Genomic DNA, 25445 nt, shown 5'->3' on the forward strand with positions numbered 1-25445 from the left:
AGGCCTTTGGGGTAGATGTTTTGGAGAAGAAATTTGGGGAGTGGTTCGGTTGGTGAAAAAGAAATTCACACAGCGTTTGAAACGTTGTGGCCTTGGGATGCAAGGCACAAAAATGACGCCTTAGGCTTGAAGGAATTGAGGCCTGACATAAAAGGTGGCGATCGCGGGTGCTGCTTTGTAATGCTGGACGCCGCTCGCCTTCTGACGTACAAAGACAAGTTCTTGCTATCTTAAAGACCGCTGTGGTCAGAACAACGTTCTCGATATTTGCCGAACCTGAGCGTTTCATGAAATGCCACTCTCGGTACCAGGAGAAGACTCTGGGGCGAGACGTAAAAGACCTGGGGGAAAATATACGTCTCGGGCCTGTGAAGAGTGCCGGCGACGAAGAGCGAAGGTGATATTGAGCTGTTACCCCCCCCCCCCCCCCCCGGTAAAAGCACATATTTCAAAAACCCTCTCTAACATGCTGCTAACAGTGTGATGGCGACCGTCCATCGTGCTCAAGGTGTCTCGACCGCGGCATCAACTGCCAATACTCCAAGGCTGAGGATGGAAGGCAGCCAGCACCAAAGTCATATGTGGTGATGCTAAGGAATAGAATTGAACTTCTCGAACGTGTGCTGCTCTCGCATGGTATCGATGTGGATGCCTCAATAGCCCAGTTGATGACCGAAAACGGCACTCCGCCTCAAGCAACCGACCTAAGCAGCGCGGATGGATGCTCGCCAAATATGGACGACTTATGTATGACCTTTGAAGGTGCACTGACTATTGATGAATCTTTGAACTTTGATCAGGATGGGGAAGTCAGGTATTTTGGGCCGACCAGCGGTCGCCTGTTGTTTCGGTCGTCATTAAATGGTCAGCACATTTTGACTTCTGCCCTGGAGCTTCGCTAATCCCTCAAAAGACTCTCTTAGCGAAGAAGGCCGCTTGATCGAGACTCTGTGTACGAGCAATTATCCGCATGCAGCAGAGCATCCAATTGCTGCACCCATGGACTGTGGCGAGTATCAAGTTACTCCAGACGAAGCTTTCATTTCAGAAGAACTTCAGTCTCATCTGATTAATCTCTATTTTGAGTGGGAGCAGCCTTGGTTTCAAGTCGTAAACGAGAAGCTTTTCCGAGACAGTCTGGCATACAACGGGCGCTATAGTAGCTCGCTGTTACTCAACTGCATACTCGCAATTGGGTCTCGATATTGTGAGCGAATCGAAGTGCGAGCAGAGCCAAATGACTCCAATACGGCAGGGAAGATCTTCATCCAGAGAGCGGAAGAACTCATACAGCGTGATCTTCGGTGGCCTAAAATCACTACCATCCAGTCCCTAGCAATCATGGGAATGTTTTATATTGTCAGCACGCTCCTTCAATTTCACAACCTTGGAAAGCTTTGATAACTGACAGGATGATGACAGGCAACTGGGTCCGACGCTGCTGGTTGGCTTCATCAAGGCATGGCAAACCGCCTGGCGCTCGACATGGGATTGAACATGGACCCTGCCGTTCTCCCAGGGACTGTATCCCTTCCAACAATCGAGATTGAGTTACGTAGGCAAATCTACTGGGCTTTGTACTGCCATGATAAATTGTCAGCAAGCTACACTGGCCGGGTTTGCACTTTACTGGTATTGCGTCTTTCCAAAGATGAATTGCTTAATGTCTAACACATTTTCATGCCTAGGACTCTCAAGGTGCCGTACATAAGCCATATTACCAATGCGCTTCCGATGCCTGTCTTCCTTCGGCCAATGGTCAACTCCGGGCTGCTTCCCAGATGGATGTAGTGCAGTTACATCGAGCCATGATTGATTTATGCCGAATACTTGAGAAAATTCTTCTGTCATTGTGAGTATCGGTGTCTAGGTAGGCCTCGATCCTCGTATTGTGATTAACATCTTCGCTCCTAGGTGGTCACCAAAGCCCCTACTCCATGCTTCCCAACGTTCTGCGTTCTTCGATTCGTGCGTCCTCAAATTAAAAACGTGGTATTATGATCTACCCTCGGCACTCAAAATCGACCGAGTATCCGGACCATCCCGATTTCCACACGCTTACACTCTATTGATGGTATACCATATAGCGAATATGCTGCTTTGTGGCCCTTTTCTAGCCAAACCAATTCCTCCCGAAGGAGACGGCAATGGAAATGGTATTCAGGAGAAACAAGATGACGAAACACATGGTGAGCATAGCTGTGCCGAGAAAGCGATACAAACTTGCAGCGCTTCGGTTCGTGCAATGCTCATCATTGCTCAAAAATATCGACGGGTTTTTGGCAGCTTCAAACTAAGTCCAATTACTGCCACCTACTGTACACTCTCCACGGCATTAATCGTCATCGAGAGATGTTGCGCAGAGAACGATCGTGCGAAGAATAGTCCTAATGATCAGACGCCGCGCCAGTTTTTCCCGCATGCAGCCGTTGCCCTGCTTTTTCAGGTTCTACGTGAATTGTCAACCTCTTGGAATATCGCCAAGCGCATCGGTCGAAACCTGGAGAAGGTTTACTTTCAGCGGTATGGCTACGAACATTTGCCGCCTCCATCCCAGCTTGATGGCTCCGCCCATGAGGCTCCACACCAACAGGCTTGTTCCAAGGTGACCGCTGAGTCGACAGCGTCGCAAGCCCTTGACCATGTGTTCACGAGTAGCGATATGCTCTTTGAGAACCCGCTTTCTCTTCAGCTCGGTGACCCTGTCGCAATTCATCCTCCTGTGAATCTCAATCGACCCGACATGGCTTTCCTGAGTGCCCAGCCTGGCAACTTCCATATTTTCCCCAACTACGATGAGCTGTTTGTCAACAACCTGGGTCTTGCGTTTTCACCGGATTCCTTGCCGAGCGACTACAATATGTTTGACCCGTTGAATCACATGTATTTGGAAGAGCAGTGGTGACAGGAGTAAGAAGATCTCTGGGTAATAATTCAAAATAGGAATGCATTGTTCACAGGCCATCGGCCCCCCGATAAGACTCCTTACACAAGTCTGCACATCAATCACGGCTCTATGATCCCGGCAGCAATCTTCTCAGCCAACATATCTGTTTATTTGTCAGTACCAGCCAGATCAATGCGGAGCGTCGATACTTACAAACTGTGGATTGGGGGTGGCCTGGAGGGAGAATTGGGAAGGCGCTGGCGTCGACCACTCGTAGCCCACTCACACCAAACACTCTGGCTTTGTTGTCAACGACCGCCATGGTATCGTTCCAAAGGCCCATTTTGCAAGTGCCGGCAGCGTGATATATTGTCATCATGGTCTTTCTAATAACATCTAAGATTTCCGCATCCGTTTGGTATTCAGGCCCTGGGAAATATTCCGGGCCGGTGATTATTGAGGCCATTGTGCTGGTATTGAATATCTCCCGAATACGCCTGTAAATTGCCACTGCTATTCTCTGATCAGTCTCTGAAGCAAGCCAATTGGGGTTGATGATAGGTGGATCGCCAAGATCGGCTGACTGAATAGTCACATTTCCACGAGACGTGGGAGCCACCAGACTGCCAACAATAGTCCCATACTGTCCAGTCGATGGCTGCTGCACGAACGGGTCTGAGAAATTGCCCACGTATGCAGAAGCCACGAGATACTGGTACAGGGTTAGTTGTAATGCAATGTACACGCCGCAATTGATTAGCTTGCCTCGACTTGTGGCCAGTCCTCGGGGAACCAGGCGAGTTCTTCTTTGTTGCGGGTCGACAAGTTTGATCGTAGATGCAAAGGAATGTTTTCGAAGGCGAGATAGTCTGTTGATGGATTCGTCAATATACCTCTCTTGAAGAAGAGATATTCCATGGTATGGAATGCCAATTTCAAGGGACTTTGAGCCAAGGCTGAGTATGTTTTTACGGACACTGGGTAGGACGGTCCGAAGAAGACGTGATCCCACATGTTCTGGCCAACACCTCCCCGATCCGCTATAACCTTGATGCCGTATCTCTGCAGTATATCCCGAGGTCCAATTCCCGACACCATGAGCAGCTGCGGGGACTGAAAAGCACCTGCAGAGATAATGACCTCGCGCCTGGCTTTCAGCGTGAAATGAAACCATTGTTTGACCCGCACACCAACTGCTTGTTTCTTCTTGTTGAACTGGATCCTTTGAGCCAAGGTCTTCTGATATATGGTGAGATTTTGCAGGTTCTGGGACAGCTGTAGGAAGGCAGCCTCGGCACTGCTTCGAGACTGATCTGTTGGTCGAATCGTCATAGCGCAGAACTGGTGGCCCATCAGGGAGCCGCTGTTGAAGTCCTGTGTCTCCATGATTCCCAACTGACTGAACCCTTCCTGTGCCCAGGTTGAGAATGGCATCGGATATATTGGATAGGAGACGTGCAGGGGCTGGCCAGTCTCGCTGAATGCGGACTGGTTGTACTGTGTCTGGATATTACCTGGTCGAAGACTGGGTGGCGTGAATGTGACGGTCCTTTGGAAAAATGGAAGAGTATTCTCGAACAAGTAGGTAGGATCGTCTACCACCTGGGCCCATTTTCTCATCGCGCCAACGGATGGCCTGTACGCGGTCAGTTTGTGACAAGTCTAAGGGAATCGTCGGTATCAACCGCTGATATATCATGAGATTCACTGCGGATCTAGGAGACTTCAAGTCAGCGTGACAAGTCCGGTCCGAACGAAGATAAGGAAACCCGTACGAGCCGCCCACGCATTTTCCTCTGGGGTAATGGATGTCGCGATAGTCGGTACCAGCTTGACCGCGGACGACAAACCTCCAGTCCACCACAGACGCGGTTTGGATGCTGGCACCCAATCCGAGGATGGCAGCCCCTGGAATACGAGTAATGGGGCGCTTGACCTCGTAGTAGCCCCCTGCTTCCACGACTGCGATGCGATAGCCATGCTGTGCCAGGCGTGCGCCAATTGTGATCCCAGCGGTTCCTCCACCAACCACGACATAGTCGTAAGTTGCAGCCAGCGGTGCCCAGTCATTGAATGCGAAGATGCCAAGCAGGGCTATTAAGGCCGCCGTGGCCAGTGAACGACGAGTAATCGAGGGCCGCATTGAAATCGCCACAGATGTCAAGTGAGTAGAAGAAGAGTAACAGTTGTTCACTGAAACATGACAGCTGGAATAGCTTCCTGGCCAGTCCTGCAAACTGCAGTAGACCATCGCGGAGCAGTCGCGCCTGCATCGTCCTTGCCCAGGGAGTCTACGAATGCGCAGGTGCTTCCGACATCCCTCCAAGGTTCCAAGGTTTGGACCTTGGTGTGGTGTGAATGGAGATTCAATCCCCCTCTGGGTTGACTTCGACCTTTCTGCCCACCGTCTCCTTCCTTCTTGCTCCTTCCATGAATCCCACCACAACTTCAGTCACTGTCCATCCTTGCCATCGGTAAATCTCAACAGATAGCCAGAGCTATCCTCGGGTCGAGAGAATGGCGGAATTCACCTACTTCGCCAGACTTCCTGCATTTAAACACGACCCCAACGCGCCTGCCAGCAGCGAGTTCAAGCGCCTTGGCCGGTACCGACTCTGGAAACCGGGGTCTAAGACGTGGCACAGGGAGTGGAATCACTGTATGAGTGACACGATCTCCTCATTGGCAACCGCGTATGCAATCTCGAGACGTGCCAGAAGCTCGAGATCCTAGGCACGTTTACTTCGATTCGGCAGTGCTGCAAGGTGGGTCAGTCGCGCTTGACCACCAGTCGTGGTCTTCCTCCATCGTGATACTAATCCTGCTACCGCGGTTTCTAGGGGCTGTCCCATGTCTACTTCAACTTGGTGGATCTACTTGACTGCTGGGATTCCCCCCAAGACCCCTCGACGATTCCGCAGTTGAAAAGATCTGGCAGACCATACCATCCGTCGGCACAAGTTGTTCAGTGGAGACATTGGCAAGCAAGACAAGGCTCTCCGCGTGTCGTTGAAGCTGCATTGAATTTGGATTTAGGAAACTATTCTTTGGGGATCTTGTCTTGGGATGCAAAACCTCATAGCTCATGCGAATCGCAACTGCTTGGTTGATTTTCTTTTTGGTGAAGATATCCAGGTAGCGAAGACCAATCAGGAGCGCAGATGCAGGCTCATCATCGACTTGCGCGAGCTGCATGAAACCAGGGGCCGTGACGGGCTCAGCCGAGGATCCATCTTGCGTACACGCCAAATCCATCGTTCACTCTGGGCTGCATATATGCATGTACGGAGCACATGCGCGAAAGCATCGTAGCGCGGCGCCATTCATTTGAGCAGACGATCAATTGCCAGAAACACCCTATCCACACGAGTCTCTGCAGGGGCCTCTGGGGGGCGCCGATAGGAGTGCCCTAACCAGATAGGAAGGTCTGTCCAGCGCCTGGCGAAGAGAACCAATAAGAACGATTAGGGCCGGCCAAGATCTCAAGCTTTTCACGCGGTTCCATGTGGGCGTTGAATGATGATGAAATCGGCCCCTCCGAGCCGCCTGGCTAGGCCAATGACTGCGCCGCTGCCAATCCGCCTCTTCCCCTGATGGGAATCTTGAGGGTCGGGAACAGAAACGATGCGCTCAAAACCGGTTGCCCTCGGTGTCCACCGAGAGATGCTTCTCGGCCCGCGATTTGTTTTGCGTTCTTAGCTTCTTCTTTTTTTTTTCTTTGCCTTTTCAAACCTTCCTGGCCTGCACCCCCCTCCCTGCTGTTATACACACTCCCGGCATCATGGCGGAAATCAATCCTACGGACACGACTGGCACCAACGAGATCCGTCATCGCCATGACGGCCGGCAAGTCGAGATCGTGGGCGCCGATGGCCAACACCGGAAGATCGCTCTCGAGGACCTGGCCCAGGCCGACTCCGAACTGGCCACCAAGTTTGGATACAACCCGGTGTTCAAGCGCGAGTTCGGATATCTGGCGACCTTCTCCTTTGCGGTCAGTATTAGTGGTGTCTTCGCGACCATCATGACCACCATGTCGTACCCATTGGCCGCGGGCGGCAGCAGCGCGGTGGTCTGGTGTTGGCTGATCTCCGGCGCGGGTTGTATGTGTATTGCGGTAAGTCCTCCCACCTGTCGCGCTGCGCGGAATCGAAGGAAAAGTAGAAATGTTTCTAATGCGCTTCATAGTGCTCGGTTGCTGAGCTGGTCTCCGCGTATCCCACGGCCGGAGGCTTATACTTTACTATTTCGCGACTTGCGCCGTCGAACATGGTCCCCTCAATCAGTTGGTGAGTATGACGGCGGTGTTTCGCTGCGATGCCCAGACTGACGGTGGCTGTCTAGGATCACCGGTTGGCTCAACCTGCTGGGTCAAGTGTGCGGCGTGGCTTCGTCCGAGTACGGTGCTGCCCAGATGCTTCTCGCCGCTGTCAGCATGAGCCGCGACTTCGACTACAAGATCAGCACCAATGTGACCGTTGGCGTGATGGCGGCGCTCACATTCTCCACCGGTCTTGTCAACTCCCTGTCGACCTATTGGATGGAGAAGATGACCAAATTTTATGTCATCTTCCACGTCTGCGTCATGGTGGCCTGTGCTATTGCGTTGTTGGTTCTGACCGAGGACAAGCACGATGCAGACTACGTGTTCACTCACGTCGAGACCTCCAGCGGCTGGACCCCCATTGGATTCAGCTGGCTGTTCGGTTTCTTGTCTGTGAGCTGGACCATGACGGACTACGACGCGACGGCTCATATCACTGAGGAGATGAGTGAGCCGGAGAAGAAGGCCCCGTGGGCCATTTCTCTGGCTATGCTGTTCACCTACGTCGCCGGATTCCTGTTCAACATTGTTCTCTGTTTCTGCATGGGTGACCCGACCTCCATCCTTGGTTCAAAGATGGAACAGCCCGTCGCCCAGATCTTCTACAACAGCCTTGGAAAAGGCGGTGGGATGTTCTTCACCATTGCGGCGCTGATCATCATCAAGTTCGTCACCTTCACTGCCATGCAGTCCCTTGGCCGTACTGTCTGGGCCTTTTCGCGGGACCGTATGTTGCCTTTCTCCGATGTCTGGCTGAAGATCACTCCCTGGACTGGCACGCCTCTCTACGCCGTCTGGATCTCCGTCTTCTTCTGTATTGCCATCAACCTGATTGCCCTGGGCTCATACACGGCCATTGACGGTGTCTTCACTCTTTGCTCGATTGCCCTGGACTGGAGTTACTGCATTCCCATCCTGTGCAAGCTCTTCTTCGGCAAGTTCCAGCCAGGCCCATGGCACATGGGACCGTTCAGTACAATCGTGAATGCCTGGGCTTGCCTGTGGACGCTGTTCGTCAGTATCATCTTCGTCCTGCCTACCGACATGCCCGTCACCCCGGATAGCGTACGTATCAAGCCGACCGTCTCTTTGCCCTAAGTGCTAACATTCCATCAGATGAATTACGCCTGCGTTTACCTGGTCGCCGTTCTGCTTTTCGCCCTGATCTACTGGTGGATCCGTGGCCGTGTTGTTTACACCGGGCCGGTCACAGAGGCTGTCGCCGACGACCTTTCCGAGGAGGAGATCGTCACATCCGCTAAAAAGGAAAAAGGTACTCCAGCTTAAGTGATGCCGAGCAACTCGTCCGAATCGCCCTATTGCGACATATAAGGCAACCCCCAGCGCCTCCACCCGCGGTTCGACAAGTACACCCCCCCCCCCCCCCCCAATATATACCCCCCCAGCAACGCGACACTGGCCCTTGCGACATGGCCCTCGCAACTGACACAACCTATGCGACATGTCCCATGGACCCGGCACCCAAAACCTACGCGAAACTTCCCCTTGCAGAATATTCGCTATGCGACATTCGAAACTGTATATTGACCATTGCGCCAACCCGCCAGCTATCTCCCTAGCGACTCCTCCCTAGCGACAACCCCCTTTGGACCAATGCAGCATACCAATTCGGAAGAGTAGAGTTTCAGGAAGCGGTGGTAGATCTAGTGATCGTATTTGACGCGATGAAGCATGTAAATAAGCTGACTATCACAGATAGCCAAGTTGCGAAAATTTCACTCGTGTTAGAATGTGATTAACCATTACCATAAGGCGTGGGGGTTTAGTCAAACCATCCATGTGTTCTTACGAAAGACTCTACACTCGAGGGACATAATATACGGCCCCTGTGATCACTTCCACGTTCAGGGAAGGTTGATACAACGTATCAAGTCACTCGACCCCGATCGACGTATCTGCTGTTTCCCGCACTATCCCCAGGTGCCACGGCTATTCAAGGCAGAGAGCGTCACCACAGGCTGAGACCTCCGGACGCAATATTGCCCAGCATTCAATATCGAGAACTCTCCATATGCGTCTCTTCTGAACCATCTTCCTAGGGAGGAGGAATGTGCACCGAATGTTCACCGAGGCAGGCTTCGGGCTAGGATTTTCTTCAATGCTGTGTACCATTACAGCGACCCTGAGCGGTGGCCTGGGATGTTAGTTGATATTCCTGGTTGATGGATGTGTTGTAGTCCACTCAGTAGAGATGGAAGAATTCTGAGCGGTAGTACGATTCAGGTAGTGGCTACCCAGACTCCTGGCGAACGTTCTCTGAATTGTCATTCTCCGGTGGTTGAAGTAATGCTCGTCGTAGATTCTTTTATGATGTTTGAGCAGCCAATGCCAGACTCGAATTTCATGCTAATGCTCGCCTCGATTCCTGCATTCAGACAGTTCACGTCGGAGAGAACCTCGGGAGTCTCGCATAGTAGACGAAGGGACAATTTGATAGCCTGATTGTGAACCAGCAAAGGCTCTTGACTCCTGACTCCTGTCCATAGCTATCACAATGATCGGGCATGTGCATCCCAAAGTGCTGTAGAGCACGCATTGCCCTAGGTGATGGCCCCTGCGGCTCTCGCTAGGTGCAGGTGCCATGCATCAGAGTGAGCATGGTGCTCGCTGGGGTACATGAATGGTATTAATTAGTCTCTATATCTGCAGGGTTCGACAGAGCTCCACATGTCAGGCATCCTGCATGACAATATGCTGGGATATTTTATCCTGCAATAGGTGCGGGGACAGCCATACCATCCTCTGTTGTAGATATGTCATTAGAATTTTATCAATAGATCAGGTTGCTGAAAGGCCAGTACTTTAGGATGGACGTGGGGGTCTGCTTTTCATACGCTCGTGGCGGGATCCCCTGTCCTCTGGACGTCAATCACGAGAGCAAGTGGATTTCGTTTCAACCAATTACCGTTTCCCTTTCTATTGCCGATAGCCGATGCGCGCTAATATTGAATTGTCTCGGAGATGTCATCTCCACTCCGGCGTCAACGGCGGCCTTTAGACGATTCGCTCCGCACCCGGGCTCACCTATACCAATGGAATCGAGCAGTTCGCCCGAACGCTTCTTGAAAATCAGCCTGGTGACCTATCAAAGGACAATCTAAGTAAAAGAGCAAGGCACCTAGGACAAGCACATGCAGACCTACTGCGAGATGAGATGGCCTGCTTCTACTAGTGAGAGATATCCGAGGCCATGGCTTGTTCTGGACTGTGGAATTGACTCTTTTCTGAAGACTGCCATTATCAAGACAAATCAGCCTTCTCTGGGCGACTCAGCACGTTATTTGGGGTCCAACTTGAGTGACGCTTTCTTCCATGGTGTTCCAGACCTCGTCGAGCCGATAGCCGACTGGCTTAAATTCGTCCAAGACTATCGTCGCTTCGAGGGATCCTTATTTATGTCGCGAAATAGCAAGCCACTATGGTGGAACTGTTTCCCCTCCTCCACGCAAGCATGGTCTCTTTATGGATCTTGCTCGTCTGTCGCCCAACCCATGCGTTTGGAACTGCACGCAAGACTGTTGATTGTCCTGTTGGCCGAGGAAATCGTCAGAATTGGAATTCGCGCAGACTAAGGCTGCGAATTACTCCTAGGTCATGCTATCAATGCCTACATTGAATATAGCAGAATCCATTCGGTTTGCCGTGCCGGCATCCATCGGTTGTCTCTGTATGGATTTCGTTGGCTCTATACTATACTCGCTCTCTCTTGTCTGTTCCTGTAGACTAGTTGTATCTTCCGGGAATATTCATCCTAGCAGTAGCATCTGATGCAGTAGACTATAGACTATCTAAGTACTATCTCTTCATATGAAACAGAAGATCTGCCTGCGTGTTGAACTTGCATATATACATCGGAATATTCACCAGATTCCATAGAGATCTTCTGCTTCGACACATTGGACCAGACACGCTGATACGATGCCACTTCGGAGACATAGCATGCAGGGTCCAGCTGCTACGCCGTGGCACATCGCCCAATAACCATGTGCCCGGGTCGATGGTTCAACAATGGCAGACTGGCATCCCTGCGATGATTTCATCACGAATGAAGCTCTCAGATTGCCAACTAGGATCTTGCAGCTCGATGCTCACCGCCGCTTTGGAGTCCAGCGGTCTACAGTCTGTACGTGCGATCCGACCGCGGTGGCCAAGCGCAACAGATGGGCTTGTAACCCAACGAGTCAACCACGCGCATAGGGATGAACCAACCGTGAAGCAGGGAATAGTTGCGACTGGGGCGAAGCGACGGCCGAGAGGCGATGTGATTTGTGTTTTGACGTCCGGGGTGGAGCTTTGCCAATTGCGGAGAAGGTCAGATCGCGCATGTCATGGACTTTGAACAACCAACGTTGGATTGGCCATATCCCGAGGATACTGCGCAGACATGCAGAGCACGTCCAGGCAGGAACCGCAAGGAGTCGTCAGCTGAAACGGCTTGGCCCTGCAACATGGGCTTCGCACGCGGAGTCGTGATAGGCAGGTTGCCCTAGCTCTATGGCGTGCTATGGCGAAATCCGCGGCCGACGGTTGCGTGCTGGATGATCGCATTGCGCGCCCAGCAGACTTTCAAGCTTTGGCTACCACGAGGTCGTTTAAAAAGCTTCCCGGAGCTGTCGTGTCGCATGGCGTGTGGATTTTCTTTTCTCTCTTGCCTTCTGTCCTCCCGTCCACCGGCTGGTGTTCGACGTGCCCAGTTGTCTCTCGCATCGTTGTACCACCATGGCGCGACTCAATGGAACCTGGCTCGGAGCTTTCCGAGCATATTTCTTCGGCTTCTTTATCTGTCTGGCCGGGTTTCTTTTTGGATATGACACCGGCATTGTTGGTAGGTGGTCGCACCATATCGGGCGATCTTCCATACCTCGGCTAACCAGATCGTCCTTCAGGGGGCATCCTGACGTTCACGTCTTATGAGAAGGATTTTGGATACACCGACGAGACCACCGTCAGTGCGGTCATGGTCAGTTTGCAGAATGTGGGCGCTTTCTTCGCCGCGCTGTTCATCTTCCCCATCTCCGAGCGCTTCGGGCGCAAAAAGACCATCCAATTCTCTATGTTCATCTTCTGCATCGGAGTTGTCTTGCAGGTCATCCCGTCGCACTCGCTCATCTGCTACTACTTTGGACGGTTCATCGCCGGTCTTGGTCTGGGTGGCGGCACGGCGGTCGTGCCTACGTACAGCGCGGAGATGGCGCCCAAGGAAATCCGCGGTATGGTCGGGTCTGGAGTGCAGATGCTGTTTGCGCTGGGCGTCATGATCAGTTACTGGATCGACTATGCGGTGGAGCGCACGATCCCCGTCTCCTCAAAGCAGTGGCAGATTCCCGTCGGGTTGCAACTGGTGCCGGCCTCACTGCTGGCCATTGGTCTCTTCACGCAACCCGAGAGTTGTCGGTGGCTCGCCAAGAAGGGTCGCTATGACGAAGGCTTCAAGAGTCTGGCCTGGATGCGTGCCAGTGATGGTAAGCTGCTTCATTTCACGTACACTGCAGGACCTGCCCATGCTGATATCTCCGTCATCGATTAGGACCCGAGGTCAAGATGGAATTCCACGAGATCCAAGTTGGTCTGACTGAGGAGCTGCGCGCCACCGAAGGACTGAAGAAGCGAGAGCTTCTGGAGCCCGCCAACCGATACCGTCTCCTGCTCGCTTTCTTCATGTTCTGCGGCCAACAGTGCACAGGCATGACGGCGCTGGCCTACTTCGGTCCGCAGTTCTTCAAGCTCATCGTCGGCAACGACAGCAGTCGGTCACTGCTGATCACCGGTCTCTTTGGCGCCGAGAAGTTCGTCTCGGTCACCATCTACGTCCTGTTTTTCTCCGAGATGTGGGGACGCAAGCCCACTCTCTGTATCTCGGCCGTCCTCATGGCAATCTGCTTCATCATCGTCACCGTCGTCAACAAGACCACCCCGGCACCCCAGTCAACTCCCACGCCAGCCGGCATTGCCACCGTTGCCATGATCTTCCTGACCAACTCGATCTACCAGTTCAGTTGGGGCCCGCTGCCGTGGCCGTATACCACTGAGGTGAGTCCCCATGATAGACCTGCTTCCCCTGCCACACTGCACTGTATCACTAACACCGTACTCTCCTTTTCAGATCTTCCCTTCGCGCATTCGGGAAGTGGGATCCTCGGTCGCTGTTTCTTCCCAGTGGCTCTTCAACTTTCTCTTCTCTCTCGTCACCCCATACATGCAAAGTGCCTGGGGCAGCTACGTTTTCCTCTTCTACGCCATCCTCGACATCCTCATGGCCATCCTGGTGTGGTTCTTCGTGAAGGAGACCAAGGGGAAGAGTCTGGAGGAGATGGAAACTATCTTCCACAGCAAGGCCGCCTTTGATGTCGAGGTTGTGAGGCACGATGGGGAAGCCGTGGGCGACGACGTGAGCGCGTTGAAGATCCATAACAAGGGTCCGGAGTCTAAGAAGAGCGCGGACTCATCCGATTGATGGATGTTTTTATGATCCATTCTTAATGATTTAGGCGTATATACCTTAGGATTGTTATGACTCTTATTGGCCTATTCAACTACGTGATTAGCATGGATGGCACTTTTCATAGACTTTTGTTGATCCGACTCTGCCAAGGTTGTCTTCAGGGCTTGCAAGTAGCAGTATAAGCTCACCAACGCGCCAAGTTCTGTACTACCAGGCGAGCACAATACCGATGCCTATCAGTATAGCCTCAAACACAGGTACCGTACCTACGCGGATTGGAGTGGACACATCCTTGTCGGATTCTGATGGATCGATCATATTGCTCAAGGCAAGCAGCCCGGTTTATTATTACAGTATAGACAATACTTTTGCATCATGTATCCTGTTCACAATCCCCTCTACAGAGACTTCTTTCCCACATCCTGGCGTTGCTTCTCAACCACATACCCAACAGCACGAGCAATACCCTCATCCAGAGGCACAGCGGGTAGATAGGCCAAGCGGTACCGGGCCTTCTCAATCGAGAAATAGCGGGTCATGCAGGAGTACCGCACAGCGCGGCGAGTCAATCGCGGAGTCTTGCCAAAGATCCCCAAGACACTCTCTGCCAAACCGCCAATCGGACCCAAGAGACCCTCAGGTAGAGCCCAGACCTGGTCGGGCTCCACGACGCGGTCGATCAGTGCGCATATGGCACGCGTCATGTCCCAGAAGTAGATGGGGGAGTCGTTGGTGATGTTGAATGCCTCGCCGTCCACGCGCTCGGTGTCCAGGGGCCCGCCCTGGCCGGACTGGTAGCGGGTGTATGTCGCCAGCAGCCGGTGGGCAGCGAGCATATGGGCGTAGGCGATGTTTCCGACATAGGTGAAGTCGAACAGGTTGTCGTTGTCTCCCAGTTGCATGCGCAGCACGGTGTCCGATGCCTGCGACCCGTGTTCCAGCATCTTGTATGTCAGGGTGGTATCCTTCTCTCCGTGAATACCAGCTGGGCGGATGGCACAGGTGACCATTCCTGTTGGCGACTGGCGGTTGTACTTCAAGACGATCTCCTCGGCGTCGGCCTATCATGAAAGGGTAACAATGAGCGATTGGACATGCACAGAACTTGGTGCGAACTCACCTTAGTCTCGGAATAGTATTCCTGTTGCAAGGAGCCACGGATAAGCGGCCATTCCTCGTTGACATTGATCAGATCACTCTGGGTGTCGTGCACCACCGAGCTAGAACTGGTGTAGACGAAAGCCTTGCACTTGCCACCCCAATCCCCGTGCTCGCCGCCGGCGACCTGCACGAGGATCCGAGTTCCTTCCACGTTCACCTTGTGCAGCAAGGCCTTGTTACCGTCCAAGACAGACGGAGTGGCAGTATGGATGACGACGTCTGGCTTGACGGCGCGGAAGACCTCCAGCATCGACTCGACCGAGGTGATGTCGCCATCATAATATGTCGCACCGGGCAGACGGTTGTGAGTCGTGCGCAGGTCGACAACTGATACATTGGCCTTGTAGTCGGGGAACCGGGAGCCTAGAGTTGGGTAGTCGAATCGCGTATCACCCTGAGGCTTGGGTAGCGCGACGCTGGGATCGGTCTCGGAGGGGAAGTTCAGGAGGTGATCAACAATGTGCCACCCCAGGAAGCCACAGCCGCCGACCACCAAGACGTTACCCAGTTCCAACGTGCGCCGTTTTGCAGACATGATCGTGAGTGTGGAGAAGGGAATCAATGGGGTTTGGGGATGGATGAATAGGGGAGCTGGGGCCAGATCAGCTGATCCCGCCGATAAGATTTATCAGCTTCGCGTCTAGTCGGCTACGTCGGTTCTACAATTCCACTGGACTGCGACTGATTTCAAATGGATCATTTCGCTCTGCTTTTCTAAACCGAGCAAGCCATGCGACTAATCGAGGGAAGGGTATGATCGGGTAACAAAATACGCCCTCCGCGAATAGAAAGAATGAGTTCGAGAACGATGCATCAACCACCACAGACTGTGTATTGCTCGTTCTATCTCGGGGATCACAAGTGGCTGTCAAGAGTTAAAATAGGGCTGTGATGACGACTATGTGTCAGCCAGGAGAGAAGGAGACTGCGACTTACTCTATGCTGTCCTCAACCGAGCGACGAAGCTTGCGGCTGTACTGCCGCTGTTCTTCCTTGGATCCCCAGCAGAGCTGGCTCGCCTCCAAATTCACCGCCATCAGTGGATTGTAGGGGGGTGACTCTTCTTCCAGGGTATCAATGATGCTTCCGATGTGTCGACTCATCTCATCGGCGCGGGCAGGAAGATAGATCAACATCTTTTGGGTCGACACGCGAACATGATACAGCGGGGTCTCGACAAACACCCGGGGTTGTTCGGCCGGATGATGTGGGCTGATATAGATCTTGATCTTGAGTACTCCGCCGTCGAACTTGGTCATCGGGCGACCAAAGTAGGTCAGCAGCCACAGAAACGGGTTATCATCCACCAAGACCAGATCAACCATGGCTTGGGTGCGATTGCCAATCTCCCTCGTGACCTGTTCATGCTGGGCTCGCAGCTTGACTGCGATGCCCATCGCTTGCTTTTCGAGGGCCAGGCCTTGAGCAGGCCATCCCTGCGTTTCCTCCATCAATGCTTTCTCCAGTCTCTCCACGCGCTCCTTGAGATCCGGGTAGTTCCATGTCCCCGACATACCATTCTCGGGGCTCTCGAATGGCTGGGAGTGGAATTGCATTCCGTGTCGGCTTGTCTCATGGTCAATGCCCTCTTGGATGACTTTCTTGTACTGGTCTAGATACCACAGGAAACGCTGCTTGCAAAAGTCATCGAACGGTCGATCGGTTAAATCCTCCATTGTCAGCCTGGTTGGTGTCGGTAAAGTCCCTTCCTGGGAAGGTGGAACTAATGGCCTCTGGATTATGCCTAGGGCGTTTTCCACCTGCCCGATGACGGCCAAGCGCAAGTTTTCGTGGCGGATCTTGCCCGACTTTGTTTCAGCTCCTCCCCCATCTGACGGAATCATCGGCGATCACTCACCTTTGCATTGTAGTGCTTGATATTCTTTTGGTCGCTGTGGGTGTTTGCATCCTCAAATCCAGGCTCTAAGTTGTAGGGGTTCACCGAAAGCAGGCTCTGGATTGATAGGAGGACCGATTCGAGACCCTGGGCAGCAGACCATTGCTCGTTCCGCTCTCCTGGCCATGTTCTACCGATACTTGGTGAGTGGTGGACTAGGCGACGCGATAACTATAATTCTCTCACCCCAAAATTGACCTGAGAAGGAGGGTTAGTACTCAGACCCCTTGGACTTTCTCGCCCAACAAACGTACAAGCAAACCTTGCCCGAAGCATACAGATTAGGGCCGAAGCGGGTTCTACCCCGGTTGGTTGTTATCAGCCTTACCTGAGGGGGGCTGGCTGGGTAGTCTGACCATGGGTATCAATAATGTCCTGGTCGATGAGGGACAAGGGTATCGAACTGACCATTGGGAATCAGGATACGGAACTACCAGATACGGAAATCAGTCAAGATGGGAGACCCGCGAAGATGATGACGCCAGACAAGCTCACCTGATAGAATCCAAAGGCATACGGAGTCCCGGGAGGCCCGATGATGAGGGCACTAATCTCGCGGATGTTGCTTTCTTCATAGTGCACGGTCATCGCTGGGATGCGAAGCCAGGTCAGCCAATCACACAGCCATGGATATGAAGACGGCATACCAAGCTGGTCACTGTTCGCCAGCTGCTGCAATTCCTGCGTGTCATGGTATATTAGGCGTGGATTCATATCAGGAAGCGTACTTGACCTTACCCGGGCCACACGAATAGCACACTGGGCCGCCATTTGAGAGACCGGCGCCCCTTGGGTCTTCGGAGGAGAGGGCAATAAAGAGGTGAAGTCAGAAAGAAGGACAGTAGAGGGGAAATGAAGTGGAAGCAGTAGAAGAAGTAAAAGAAGTGGAAGGAGTGAAAGAAGGGAGGCCAGTGATGGGTTATACTTATTACTACAGCGCAGATGTGAGAGGCAGATTGCCGCCGTGCAGGTTGGTGGACGCTACACCCTATCAATAACCCCACGTTTGGCTGGTTTATATATATATATTTTACTTCGCTGGGTCTTCGTGCCTCCGTGAATTGTGCTATGTTATTCTCCTTGACGTCGTGTTGGTGTCAACCATTATAGCGCCTGGAGCAGACAGACGAAAGGAGCATCGGCGACAGCTTCTTTGGTCCCGGCGGTGCATTTATAGTTTGGAGCAACCCCCTGGATATACTTCCTATCCCAAGGGAGTCGGCGCTCATTGATCTTCCCAAGTGAATCAGTCAGACCATCGTTCAGCAAGAACTGCTCTTCTCTGACACATCTAGTGGCAGACGTTGGTGGTCTTAGTCCTGCAGGGCTGAAACCGCATGGTGAAACCCCCCGGCTATAAAAAGCGCAGCGGGAACCAACCCATGGATGCGCCGGTCTGGGTTCAGCGGGAAGAGGAGAGCATCCAGTGGTTCCAGGAACAGTCACCATGGACAGAAGAACACAGAAAGTGTCGGGGAACTCGACCACCGTCTCCGGGTCCACATCATAACGAGGAAGAAAGTCACGGCATGAAGAAGTTATGGCGTCCCGTCAGGCGTCGATCCCGGGGCGGTGTGTGCCCCACGTGACCCCAGGGACTGCAGTTCCCAATGCTCCATAATTAGGGGGGGAGAAGAGGGAAAGCAACAAATGCCCGACTCTCTTCCTCCCCAGCCCACTTACTTTCCAACCCTCCCCGTCCGCTTGGCGATTTCTGTGTTGGTGCGCCCCCTCTTTCGGTCTCCCATCTCCGGCTGTTCGCTGCCCTCGGGGCCTGCTGCGAGTCCCCGTTGCGACCCTCGCAAGCTCCCAACCACCCCCGCGTCCTGCCCTCAGCCTGTGCGCATTCCCACTCGTCCCTCAGCCGCGGGCACCGCTACCGGCCCTCGTCCCTGCTATACCGATACCCGTCCCTTGTCCCAGTGGCATATCTTGCCTGCAGTCTCTCCTTTCTGACCGTTTCAATCTTGTCGACTCCCGCGTGGCTGGACTACATGGCGTGAGGGTGAGTGAGCCGGACCTGGGACGAGATGTGCTAGATCCCATCCCCCTCCCCCAAGTTAAACCTACACCCAGATGCTAATCACCCACCATGACTGGGGAACAGTACGCGTTCGCACCCGTTACCATTCCTGCCATCTAGTGTTGTGTTCATTCATTCACCATCGCTGTCCCCGCCCTCTCTTGATTCAACCTTGTGCATGAAGCGTCCACCGTGCTACCGCTCCCACCATTTGATCCCGTTAGTTTGTGACGGGGGACCATCATGCCCCCCGGAGAGCTCCCGGCCAGCCTGGTCGCAGGCAAGCCCACCCCCACTGTGAACACCTCGGGCTACGGTGGTGGCTACCAGAAAAACACCCCGACCTCGCCTGAAGATAGTTTGATCCCATTTGATTCGCCCACAACGCGCACAGGGGGAAACAGTCCACTGGGCCAAGAGGATGTGCGCTCAGGTCGTGGTCTCGAACCCGAACAGCCTGGGTTCCGGGATCATTCGAATGCTCGCGATCGATCACGAGCCAGTGGCCGGCCACACAACAAGTCCCCAGGCTCGTCCCGTTTATGTCAGAAGTGTGGAGAGCCCCTGACCGGCCAATTTGTTCGGGCGCTAGGTGGAACCTATCATCTGGAATGCTTCAGATGTGAGGTACGTTGAGAGTAACCGAGCGCATGGTCGCTACTGTTCCCGTCTCCCTCGGCTGGGCTAACCGCACCTCGTTTAGGATTGTGGTGAAATCGTTGCCTCCAAGTTCTTCCCTGTCGATTCGGAGGACGGAAGTTGCCAATACCCACTCTGCGAGACCGACTACTTTCGCCGCTTGAATCTACTTTGCCACGAGTGTGGTGGTGCGCTCCGCGGCTCCTATATCACCGCCCTAGAGCGCAAGTACCACATCGAACACTTTACCTGCTCCGTATGTCCAACTGTCTTTGGGGCACAGGATTCCTACTACGAACATGAGGGCAAGGTGTACTGTCACTTCCATTACTCGACCCAGTTTGCCCAACGCTGTCATGGATGCCATACCGCCATTCTTAAGCAATTTGTGGAAATCTTCCGCAATGGGCAAAATCAACATTGGCACCCGGAGTGTTACATGATCCACAAATTTTGGAACGTACGGCTTTCACCCACTGGTCAGACTTGGGAACCCCCCCCAGTGGACGTTGATGCCAGTCCAGAGGAGCGGGAGCGCATTCGTCAGGAAGAAGACACCATGGAGGAGAAGGTCTACAATATTTGGAGCACTCTCTCCACGTTCGAAGAATCTTCTGCCGCCTGCATCTCCGATATGCTTCTTCACGTCAGTAATGGTGCATATATCGATGGAGTCCTCGTGGCCAAGCGTTTTATCAACCATGTGGAGATTCTTTTCGCGGCAGTGGATCAATTGGTTTCGTTTATCAAGTCACAGGGGGTGAAGGGTAAGTTGGAGCTCTAGGTTCATTGTCTTATTCTCTTATTCATTTGACTGACATCCTTACTATAGAACCGTCCTATGGTCGAGAGGCGAAGCTTCTTTGTAAGAAGATCGTGGCGTTCTTTGCGTTGCTATCCAAAACCCAGGAAACCGGGGTCCGGAAACTCGGTGTTACCCAAGAGCTCCTCTCATTGGTCACTGGTCTGGCGCATTATCTTAAGCTTCTCATTCGCATTGGCCTCCAGGGTGCACTAAAGCTTGAACGAGAAAAGTCCGCGCCAGACGGTCTACATGATTTTCTCGGGCATCTCGCGGACGCGGAATCACTCGCTCTGCCCGAGGATGATGATGCGCCAATTGACCTAACCGCCGGCGTGGAGGGTCTGGCAGATCAACTTTCCGATTGCTGCACTGCGTGCAAAGAGCCCATCGATGACGAGTGTGTTCTATTGGGAGAAAAACGGTGGCATCTCAAACCTCCCCATCTCTCATGCTGCTCTTGTGAAAAGGAGCTGGGCACCGATCTCACGGATGCGTTGTGGAGCGAGGCTGAACAGCGCACATACTGTTCAGACTGTGCTCATCAACACAACCTGACTTCCACTGTCGAGGGTGGTTTTATCCAGGTCACGAAACTGCAACAATTTGTTTTCCTGCTGAGAGTTGCCCTCGCCCGGCTCCTTGCGGTCCTCCGCGCTGGAGGTACTCTGCCCCATACCTCAGGTAGGTTCCAAGTCTAACTGCCAATCCTGTGCATACCACTTGCTAACATCATCGGGGACAGATGATCCCAACCTGAAGGATTACGAGAACAAGGAGGGTTATCGAGCCCAACCCGGTGAAGTGCGCCCGTCCAACACCCGTTCCATGTCATACAGCGGTGGTGCTCGCGATGGGTTCGAAGAGTCGTCACTCGAACAAACTGTCGGCGAAATGCGTCGTCTACGCTCCATTCGCAATGAGCGGACTCTATCCACAACCTATAAGAAAGCTCGTGCGTCCCGCATCATTGACGGTCCCGAGGGCAGAAGCGCGCGGCCGGGGTCACCAGGCAATGACGGCACCGATCCTCATGGAGCCGGATTTCAGATCGTGGAGGAAAAAGACGCTAATGGCGAGATGGTCAAGGATCTCACGTTCGGCAACCAGGATGCCCTCACTTTGGATGATATTCCGCGCATCGTGGCTGCGGAGCAAGCCAAAGAGCAGCGACCCAACGCTTACCGACACGCCGGCCCGAAGCTTGTGCGACCTATGGAGCCAATGCCCAAGTATAAGCCTGGTCATCAGCATGGTGTGTCGGACGCAGGCGTAAACTTGCTCGAGCCCACGACACGTACCAAGCGATACTTCTCGGAACTGACTGCATTGGAATACTTCATTGTCCGTCATGTCGCAGTCTTGTCCATGGAGCCTTTGCTCGAAGGCCAGTTCAACATGGAAGAATTGCTCTCCCTCATCGAGTCCCGAAAGCCCACTATCTGGAACATCTTTGGTCGTGCTTTCAAGGACAACAAGAAGCAGGGCAAAAAGAAGGGTGTATTCGGTGTTGCTTTGGACTACCTGGTTGAGAAGGAAGGGACTGAATCCAGTCACGGCGTTGGCCCTGGAGCACTGCGGATCCCCGCTCTCGTAGACGACGCCGTTTCCGCCATGCGCCAGATGGACATGTCGGTTGAGGGTGTGTTCCGAAAGAACGGCAACATCCGACGTCTCAAGGATCTTGCGGAATTGATCGACAACAAGTATGAGCAGGTGGACATGACCAAGGAGAATCCTGTTCAGATCGCGGCACTCTTGAAGAAATTCCTTCGGGAAATGCCAGATCCCCTCATGACCTTTAAGCTGCACCGCCTTTTCGTTACGGCGCTAAGTAAGTGTCGATATCTGGTATCGTGGTCGACGAGAGCTAACCCCAATGGCAGAACTCCCTGACCCTGAGAAGCAAAAGCGGGTGTTGCACTTGACCTGCTGTCTTCTGCCAAAGGCACACCGAGATACCATGGAAGTTCTGTTCTCCTTCCTCAACTGGACATCGTCGTTCTCCCACGTGGACGAGGAGACCGGCAGCAAGATGGACATCCACAACCTTGCAACCGTCATGACCCCTAATATTTTGTATCCTAATACCAAGAACAGCACTGTGGATGAAAGCTTCTTGGCAATCGAAGCTGTTAATGCGCTTATCACGTATAATGACACCATGTGTGAGGTAAGTGATTCAGCCTTGAGGCATAGTGAGATTTGATCTAACTGTACCCAGATTCCGGAGGACTTGCAATCCATTCTTAGCGATCCCACCCTGTTCCGAGAGAATGCCGAAGTGACGACGAAGGAAATTCTGAAGCGTTACGGAGATATCGCTCGGGGCAGCTTCTCGCAGAGGCCGGAAAATGGCGGGGAGACCTTCACAATCACCAATTCAAACCGACAAAACAACACGCCAACCTCCGCACGCATCGAAACCGATCCCTCTCAAGACGCAGCTTGGCAGATGCAAAGCTCGGTCCGCCATGTGCCCGGTCCAAGTGGCCACTCCCACTCTGCAAGCGCTGCACCTCAAGCTAAGTTGGACTTCGGGCCCCCGCCGCCTACCGCCTATCACCGTGAGCGCAGCACCAGCAATGGCAGTCAACAAAATGACGGCTCATCACAGAATCACCCTTACCGACCGCGCCCGAGTCCAGGTGCCATGGGCGTCACTGGGTAACCGTTGGCTTTTCTTGCTCTTTTCTACTCCTTTTTCTTTCATGCACAGCTGCCATAGTGATACACTGCTTACCGATGACTCTTGATTTGCATCAACCAACCTGGCGCCATATCTCCCTGCTCATGGTGTGCTTGCCCAATTTTCCTTTTCTAGTTGTTTTGGGGAATTGTCTAGCGTTCTTGTGTGTTCCTTTCATCTCGACTGACAGGTTTGGTTGACGGCGTTCTTTTCCTTTCCTCTACTACATCAAAGTTCCCAAAAGTGATCAGTGAGCTGATTGGTCCCGATGGATTGGTGTCTGTTGTCCTCTTCATTTCTTTCCAGCGGGCTTCGAATGCCCCATTTTTGTTCGTTTTTCTTTGTCGCTCTGCATCTGATTCTGGCGATCAGTCATACCCATCTCTACCTCGACGGACTTCCAGTATGCCCTGCTTTCGTTCGGTCTCCGAGCATGCTCAGTCCCTTATCACCTTGGACCAGGCTCCGGGTTTTACCTTGGTCCTCGCTTCTTCCTTCTCTCCTTTCTTCCCCTATTTACTCTCTCTCTTCTCTTCTTCCCTTTGATCTGGCGCTAGGAAGATCAAAGTCTCGATTTGAACCATTCTTCCTTTTCTCGACTGTTGTTCGTCAATCAGCATGATTGCCATGATACCTGTGCTGAGTCCAATGTAGCTGTTACCCATACTGCGCTGAACGCATTTGCTTTTCACTGTTCTCCTGTCTTGGCTCTCGTTGTCTGGCATTGAACTCATACTAGACCGGTTGTGTTGGAGCACGTATGGTTTTGCCCCTAGCTTGTATTTGTAGTGTCTCACGGCCTATTCTGGAGGGAATAAATGCGCGTCCCAGGCCAACTTGCTAAGGACCTAGCTCAATCAATAACCCTATTTTGGAGCATTGGCATGGTTCCAATAAGAAGTAGGCTTGTGGAGAGTTTCGAGTGGACAGCTAGAGCACGGGCATGGACATACTGAGATATCGAGATAATTGAGAAACATATGATTGAATAAAAAAATGCAATACACCTATTATGATCCCAGCCAGAATGAATAAACATCAAAATCGCAACGCCATGGTTCATTCTGCAGTCCATGACTGGCAATACTCCACGCTCAAAGCAGAGAACTCCCACCCCAGTGATAAGAAAAACACCAAGTTAATATACGTGACTACATGCGTCGCTGTGTTCTACACCCGCTTCCGTAGTGCCCTTGTGCCGCGAGCAGAAGCTTCAGTCGTAGATGCAGGGGCAGTGGTCTTCCGGACAGTAGCCGCAGTTGCTGTTTTCTTCACGGCCAAAGAAGCGGCCTGCGCCCGAGGCACAGGTGGCTTCTTCGTGGCAGCTGCAGAAGTCCCTGTCGTCGCTTTCCGGGCACCGGCACCTGCGCGAGTGGGTTTCGCCACGGTCGTACCTGAAGAGGTGATAGACGAGACTGTGCCGGTACTATTCTTGCGCTCACCCTGTCGAGTGGCAGGACGCGACAGAGGTGATCGGACAGACCTAGGGCCAGTTGCAGCGCGGGCGGTGGTCTTCTTTGCTTGTGAAGGTGGTGCATTGTCTCTGACGGCAGATGCGGTGGCGCCTCGTGGGCGAGTGCCTGGCCCAGCCGCCCGCAGAGGGCTGGAGGGCTTTAGCGGAGATGTGGGACGCGACAAGTAGGACGGCTGTCCCTTTTCGGGAGAGGCACGGAAGGGCGAATGTGGATAGGTTCGCGAGTTCAGAGACTTGGGAGACAGGATTCGGTGGTCGTTGCCTCGCACCTCCTGGGAAACCACGCGTGAAGCACCACCCGCAGCGGCAGGCTTGCCACGGCGCTTGGGATTCCTCAGTCCATCAGGTGTTCCAGCAGCGGGAGCATTTTCTTTGTCGGAGTAGTGACCCTCATGGCTACAAGGGTGTTAGTCGGAACAATCAACTGGCAAGTGGTGGGGTGGGGGGAGGGCATCTCTTGCCTTGTCCGTCGAGGTCGACCTCCTGCCGGCGAGAGAGCCTGGTCGATGGAGATGTGGGCAGGGGTGCGAGAGGTCTTTGGGGGAGAGACTCTGCGGTAGGGTGAGGTGGTTTGGGCCTGGGCCAAAGACGTCGCATGTTTCTCAAGGAGCTCGCCCATGTTGGCCTTGCGAAGAGAGACGGGGATACGATTGACACGTCGTTCAATGCGTGCTCGAAGGTCATTTGCCTGTAAAGCATACTGGGCACGAAGTTTGCGAGCTCGCTCGGTAACTACAAACCTGTCAGCAAGGGCTACAACCAGTCAGACCTTTGGTCCCACGCACTTTCCAACTGAAGGTTATCGATCAACGCCTGCTTTTGGCTTTGCGTCAGGCGCAGCTTCTTGGCCGGCCGACCGGTAGGTGTAGCATCTGGCGCACCAACGAACTCCGGGGCCTTGCGTTTCAAAGTAGCCATGATGGTGGTGTGCGGGGAGTGCAGTTGAGGATCGAGAAGTAGGAGAGTGTGGAGGCGCGGAGCCACAACAAACAACGTGCCGGGCGCTGTCCGCCCGGCAGAAACGTGAGCCCGGGAGCTTCACCTCATCGTCATCACCACCGTCCTGCACCTCCACTATCTCTTGCT

The 25445-nt window shown here is 53.2% G+C and overlaps 8 protein-coding genes across 8 annotated transcripts; 4 read left to right on the forward strand and 4 right to left on the reverse strand.

Moving 5' to 3' along the window:
• Positions 1–292: 292 nt before the first annotated feature.
• N7459_002381 (uncharacterized protein) lies at positions 293–2905 on the forward strand (the record flags this gene model as incomplete). The annotated part of the gene is made up of 6 exons (XM_056941566.1): positions 293–397; positions 480–864; positions 914–1359; positions 1423–1617; positions 1689–1852; positions 1915–2905. The coding sequence occupies 6 exons, from the start codon at positions 293–295 to the stop codon at positions 2903–2905; spliced, it is 2286 nt and encodes a 761-aa protein (XP_056803421.1).
• Positions 2906–3006: 101 nt separating this feature from the next.
• N7459_002382 (GMC family oxidoreductase) lies at positions 3007–5030 on the reverse strand (the record flags this gene model as incomplete). The annotated part of the gene is made up of 4 exons (XM_056941567.1): positions 3007–3050; positions 3101–3599; positions 3659–4523; positions 4663–5030. The coding sequence occupies 4 exons, from the start codon at positions 5028–5030 to the stop codon at positions 3007–3009; spliced, it is 1776 nt and encodes a 591-aa protein (XP_056803422.1).
• Positions 5031–6668: 1638 nt separating this feature from the next.
• Positions 6669–8498, forward strand: N7459_002383 (uncharacterized protein; the record flags this gene model as incomplete). The annotated part of the gene is made up of 4 exons (XM_056941568.1): positions 6669–7004; positions 7076–7176; positions 7232–8276; positions 8328–8498. The coding sequence occupies 4 exons, from the start codon at positions 6669–6671 to the stop codon at positions 8496–8498; spliced, it is 1653 nt and encodes a 550-aa protein (XP_056803423.1).
• Positions 8499–11951: 3453 nt separating this feature from the next.
• Positions 11952–13686, forward strand: N7459_002384 (sugar porter family MFS transporter; the record flags this gene model as incomplete). The annotated part of the gene is made up of 4 exons (XM_056941569.1): positions 11952–12057; positions 12119–12694; positions 12760–13262; positions 13336–13686. The coding sequence occupies 4 exons, from the start codon at positions 11952–11954 to the stop codon at positions 13684–13686; spliced, it is 1536 nt and encodes a 511-aa protein (XP_056803424.1).
• Positions 13687–14072: 386 nt separating this feature from the next.
• On the reverse strand, positions 14073–15370 carry N7459_002385 (C-3 sterol dehydrogenase/C-4 decarboxylase; the record flags this gene model as incomplete). The annotated part of the gene is made up of 2 exons (XM_056941570.1): positions 14073–14735; positions 14795–15370. 2 exons carry the CDS (start codon positions 15368–15370, stop codon positions 14073–14075), a joined length of 1239 nt encoding a protein of 412 aa, XP_056803425.1.
• Positions 15371–15690: 320 nt separating this feature from the next.
• On the reverse strand, positions 15691–17503 carry N7459_002386 (uncharacterized protein; the record flags this gene model as incomplete). The annotated part of the gene is made up of 5 exons (XM_056941571.1): positions 15691–15700; positions 15772–16634; positions 16694–16862; positions 16957–17060; positions 17228–17503. The coding sequence occupies 5 exons, from the start codon at positions 17501–17503 to the stop codon at positions 15691–15693; spliced, it is 1422 nt and encodes a 473-aa protein (XP_056803426.1).
• Positions 17504–18998: 1495 nt separating this feature from the next.
• On the forward strand, positions 18999–22867 carry N7459_002387 (GTPase-activating protein LRG1; the record flags this gene model as incomplete). Its single annotated transcript, XM_056941572.1, has 6 exons — positions 18999–19382; positions 19459–20161; positions 20227–20880; positions 20942–22030; positions 22083–22369; positions 22421–22867. The coding sequence occupies 6 exons, from the start codon at positions 18999–19001 to the stop codon at positions 22865–22867; spliced, it is 3564 nt and encodes a 1187-aa protein (XP_056803427.1).
• Positions 22868–24055: 1188 nt separating this feature from the next.
• Positions 24056–25277, reverse strand: N7459_002388 (uncharacterized protein; the record flags this gene model as incomplete). The annotated part of the gene is made up of 3 exons (XM_056941573.1): positions 24056–24755; positions 24785–25091; positions 25145–25277. The coding sequence occupies 3 exons, from the start codon at positions 25275–25277 to the stop codon at positions 24056–24058; spliced, it is 1140 nt and encodes a 379-aa protein (XP_056803428.1).
• Between the last annotated feature and the right edge of the window lie 168 nt (positions 25278–25445).

The sequence above is a fragment of the Penicillium hispanicum genome (genome assembly GCF_028827665.1).
Source record: "Penicillium hispanicum strain IBT 35686 chromosome Unknown utg000002l_segment0_segment0, whole genome shotgun sequence".
NCBI classification, from domain to species: domain Eukaryota; kingdom Fungi; phylum Ascomycota; class Eurotiomycetes; order Eurotiales; family Aspergillaceae; genus Penicillium; species Penicillium hispanicum.